The 5,010-nt window shown below is 51.2% G+C and overlaps 1 protein-coding gene across 1 annotated transcript; it reads left to right on the top strand.

Moving 5' to 3' along the window:
- Window positions 1-888: 888 nt before the first annotated feature.
- On the top strand, window positions 889-1,963 carry LOC306819465 (uncharacterized protein; the record flags this gene model as incomplete). The annotated part of the gene is made up of 4 exons (XM_079373269.1): window positions 889-928; window positions 1,017-1,273; window positions 1,386-1,634; window positions 1,742-1,963. Coding segments are annotated over exons 1-4 (752 nt in total), but the record flags the coding sequence as incomplete, so codon positions are not given.
- Between the last annotated feature and the right edge of the window lie 3,047 nt (window positions 1,964-5,010).

The raw sequence follows: 5,010 nt of genomic DNA, 5'->3' as shown, positions 1-5,010 counted from the left end.
CATATATTTTAAGATTGTTTATTAAAAAACTGTCAAATAAATATTGAGAGAAAGAAAAAAGTATATGCAAACTGAAAATGGATGTCACATTTTTTATTTTAATGTTTCAGTTGAATTAAAAAGAAAATGGACATTTTGAAGTAAGTGTAGTCTTTATTTGTTGAGTGTTAGGTAAAGGAAAGAGAGGCATCTTTAGGAGGCTGCGTGTCGTTCGTATGAACATACATAAGGCACGGGCTCACACAGGGTTGCACCACTTTGATATCTTTTAATTGTTCACTCACTCATAACCAAAAGAGTACAGGCTAACCCGATGCCCAAAGCCTCAGCGAGAGGTAGTGCATGGTCTCTCCGGAGAGCTGTGATGGCCAGCACACTGGGTGGGATCTTTTATTCCTTCCCCTATCCTTAACCCTAACACTAACCTTAACAATTCCCCTAACCCCTAACCCTTACCATAACCCCTAACCCTAACCCAAACCCCTAACCTTAACCCTTCTCCTAACCCTACCCCTAACCCTAAACCCCTAACCAAAACCCTCACCCGATCCCAAACCCCAACCCTAACCCTAACCTTACCCTAACCCTAACCCTACCCCTAACCCTAACCCTAACCCTACCCCTACCCCTACTCCTAACCCTAACCATAACCCTAACCCGATCCCAAACCCCAACCCTAACCCTAACCCTACCCCTAACCCTAACCCTAACCCTAACCCTAACACTAACCCTACCCTAACCCTAACTCTAACTCTAACCCTAACCCTAACCCTAACCCTAACCCTAACCCGCCCCTGTCGAGGCCCCCGCTGGCGCCCCCGTCGAGGCCCCCGCTGGCGCCCCCGTCGAGGCCCCCGCTGGCGCCCCCGTCGAGGCCCCCGCTGGCGCCCCTGTCGAGGCCCAGATGGAGGAGGTGCAGGAGGAGCAGGTAACTTGACTCAACGTGTTGTGAACTCCTCCAGTAAAAGCCCGTCTCTGTTACCATTCTTTCTAACACTCGTCTTTGTCTGCCGCAGGATGTCATCGGCCCCAATGGCCACGGCGGGTACCAGCACGCCGTCCGTCTGGCCCATGCCCTGGTGGGGCTGCGTCTCCAGGCCTGGGTGACGCAGCGGCAGGTGGCGGAGGTGGTCGCCCTGTGGGACATGTTGTCCGACAGGGACAAGGTGCCCGTCTCCTTCCCGCCTCACCACCAGGACCGCTCGGTATCGGGGAGGTTCCAGGCGGGACACAGAAAGGTCAAGGCCATTGTGGGCCTGGACAGCAGCGTTCGGTACGTGTCCGCGTTTGGACTCGGCTCTCCGCCTGATCTTCCGGTGTCTGGATCGTTTGTTTGAGTTACTCTCTCTCTCTCTCTCTCTCTCTCTCTCTCTCTCTCTCTGCAGCTCCTTCCTGGGCCAGGGCTCCGGTGCGGCACTGTCTCCGAAGGTGAGCAGGATAGTGGAGGCCATCTTTTTGGAGCTGTGCCGCATCCACTACGAGGGACGCACCATCGCTGGGACCCGGGTGAACCGCTGGCAAGCTGTCTTGAGGGACTACAGCATGATCAGAGACAACGTCTACGGTCATCGGGCCCTCCTGGCAGCCGCCCCCCTCCAGCTGTACGAGGTCAACAGGCGGACAGTCATGCAGTGGTGAGACTCGTGTGTTTCCGTCTGTCGTGCTGGGTTGATGACAGGTCGATTGTGGACAGAAGATGCTGACCACAAGCTTTTTATGTGAATGTTTTTTACCTCTTCAGGCACAACGAGAGGAGCAAGGCCTTCACCACCGAGCAGCTGTCTGCGGCCGTGCCAGGGCCCAGCGCACAGCAGACGACAGAGGAGCAGCTGGAGCCTGCTCGTGCTCTGCTGCCTCAGCCTGTGCGGCCTGACCGGCCCCTCACCTTCGATCTGCCTGAAGATGCGTCCGGTCAGGCCGTCACGCGCCGTGGGGCCCTGGCGCCTGAGCTGCACGGCCTAGGGTTAGGGTTAGGGTTAGGGTTAGGGTTAGGGTTAGGGTTAGGGTTAGGGGTTAGGGTTAGGGTTAGGGTTAGGGTTAGGGTTAGGGTTAGGGTTAGGGTTAGGGGTTAGGGGTTAGGGTTAGGGTTAGGGTTAGGGTTAGGGTTAGGGTTAGGGTTAGGGTTAGGGTTAGGGTAGGGTTAGGGTTAGGGTTAGGGTTAGGGTTAGGGTTAGGGTTGGGGTTTGGGATCGGGTTAGGGTTAGGGTTGGGGTTAAGGGTTAGGGTTAGGGTTAGGGTTAGGGGAAGGGTTAGGGTTAGGGGAAGGGTTAGGGTTAGGGTTAGGGTTAGGGGTTAAGGGTTAGGGTTAGGGTTAGGGGAAGGGTTAGGGTTAGGGTTAGGGTTAGGGGAAGGGTTAGGGTTAGGGTTAGGGATAGGGGAAGGGTTAGGGTTAGGGATAGGGGAAGGGTTAGGGTTAGGGTTAGGGTTAGGGATAGGGGAAAGGTTAAGGTTAGGGTTAGGGGACCCGATCCAGTGCACTGGCCATCACAGCTCCCCAGAGAGACCATGCCCTACTTCTCATTGAGGCCGTGGGGATGTCGCGTGCCCAGCCTCATAATCCAGAGGCGTTCGGACCTCCGCCTCTGAGCCACGCTCCATCTGGGGTTGGCCTCCAGGATAGAGACACGGACCGCGTCCCATCCGTGGAGGACATAGTGTCCCACCACCAGCCTCTGAGTCTCCTTCTTCCTCAAAATATTATATCTGTGCTGAGTGAACCTCACCAGGATTGTGTTTCCTGTCTCCCCAACATACTTTGCCCCACAGGTGGCACAGGTAACCAGGTAAACACAATTCCTGGTGAGAGGGCTTCCCCGCAGCTGACAGTGAAAAATTGTTTTTGTGTGTTTGTTTTGCAGCCATGTCTGGTGCTTGAAAAATTGTCTGTGACCTCTGGGTGCAGAGGTCAACAGAGACGGCAGTTTAGCCTTTACTAAATAGGATTGGAGATTCCTATTTTTTCTAAAGGCTGCAATGATCCTCCTCTCCTGCAGCCCCTGTGTGTCTGCCATAAAGGAGGTGAAATGACCCCTAATGACCCTCACAAGCTTCACAGTTGACGGGGAAAATGTAGTGACAAAGGGGAGGATTGGAGAGGTCTGTGTTGGCCTTTTCTCCAGAAAAGTCTTGAGACTTTTCCTTAAAAAGGAGCGAGGGTACCCTCTAGTGGCCAGAGCTGAGAACAGCGTTTTTGTGGCCTGCTTAAAATCCCCTTTGTCACTACAAATCCTATGAAACCTCAGGAGCTGAGATTTCACCAGCCCAGCAAAGGTGTGCTTGGGATGGTGGCTGGTTCTAAAGAGCAGAGCGTGAGTGTCTGTCTCCTTAAAAAATACCCTCACATCCAGCCTGCCTGTCTCCCTGAACCCCGCTCCTTTGTAGGTGGTGGTGTCCAGGAAGTCGACCGAGGTGTAGCTGGTGGTGGATTTGAGGGTGATGGACTGGTTGTGGGTGTTCAGGGTCTGTAAAAAAACTTGGAAATCCTCCTCTGAGTGGGGCCAGACACCCCAGATATCGTCCAGATATCTGAGGTAATGGAGGGGTTTCTTTTGGCAGGAGGCCAGGGCTGATGTCTCCCACTCAGCCATGAAAATGTTGGCGTATGCCGGGGCAAATTTCTTCCCCATGGCCGTGCCCTTAATTTGGAGGAAGAAATCCTCATTAAAAACAAAATCATTCCTAGTCAAATTAATCTCTAATAACTGAATCAATTCTTTGTCTGGCCTCTTTTTGTTTTTGAATTTATAGAATGTGTTTTTGACAGCCTGTATGCCCTCCTGTGTGTCAATATTAGTATACAGGCTGTCAATGTCAATAGTAAATAACATGGCGTCATGTGGGATGTGGAGGCTCCTAATAATTTCAACGAAATGATATGTGTCTTTAATGTAGCTCTCATGTTTGGTCGACAGGGGGTTCAGGAAGAAGTCGATGTATTCAGCCGTGTTGTATGTGTCACTGCTGCAGTCCGACACAATAGGCCTGCCTGGAGGGATTTCGTGTGGCCTACTCCATTTTGCAGGATCTTTGTGTATTTTGGGAAGCATATAGAACAGCCTGGGCCTGGGTTCAGGTGTGCCCATAAGGTAAGTCTTTTGTTTGAAATTTATAAATTTTTTAATGTACAGGTTTTCTATAATTTTTTGTATTAATTTAATTGTGTCCGGAAATATTGGTTTCACTAATTTAGAATAATATTTTGGATCGTTAAGCTGTCTATACCCCTCCCACAGATACTGTTCCCTGTCCATAATGACCACTACACTGCCCTTATCAGCCGGCTTGATAACAATATTTTTATTGTTTTTCAGCTCCTCTAGTGCAGCCACCTCCTCAGGGCTGAGGTTTGGCTCATTGTGGCTGAGCCTGAAGTGCTGGTCGAAATGAGTGACATCAGCCGTGATGAGGGCAGTGAGCTCTGGCGGTAGCGTGCCAGCAGGGGGAGTCCATGTGGAGGATGGGGTAAATTTAGGGGGCTCTGTTTGTTGTTTATTTTGGAAGTGTGAGGCCAATTTTAATTGTCTGTGGTATTGCTGTAAGTCAAATCTGCTCTGTTCTATGAGGTTCTTATTGCTGCCCTTTGTGGGAATAAAATTTAGGCCCCTGTTAAGCAGGGTCAATTGTGGGGTCGTCGGTGTGAATTTTTTGGCCAGAACTAAAACATTTTTAGTCCCCTCCTGTGCGTGCAGGCTTCTGGGGATTTCTAGTTTAAGTGCTGGCCCCAATGCTGCAGCATGAGACCAGCAGTGTCCTTCGTCCAGTGGATTTTGTCCTCCACTGTCTTAAAGGAGCTGTTGGGGAGTTTGGGGATGTACTTTTGATTTTTCTGGATGTACTCGTTCAGGCGGAGGAGGGCATCCATCTCCGAGACAGGCAGGGCCCCAGAATAATTAATTAAGGGCACCCAAATCTCCGCCTGAGGAAATTTGTTGGTGGCAGCCCTCACTGCTGCCTGCATCTGTTTAATTGTTGTCTGCTGAATGTTTTGGCCTCTATTGTTTAGGCCGAAGG

Source organism: Symphodus melops (assembly GCF_947650265.1).
Source record: "Symphodus melops genome assembly, contig: scaffold_67, whole genome shotgun sequence".
Classification (NCBI taxonomy): domain Eukaryota; kingdom Metazoa; phylum Chordata; class Actinopteri; order Labriformes; family Labridae; genus Symphodus; species Symphodus melops.
Note: the sequence above shows the minus strand (reverse complement) of the source record. Positions and strands in the feature narration are given on the sequence as shown.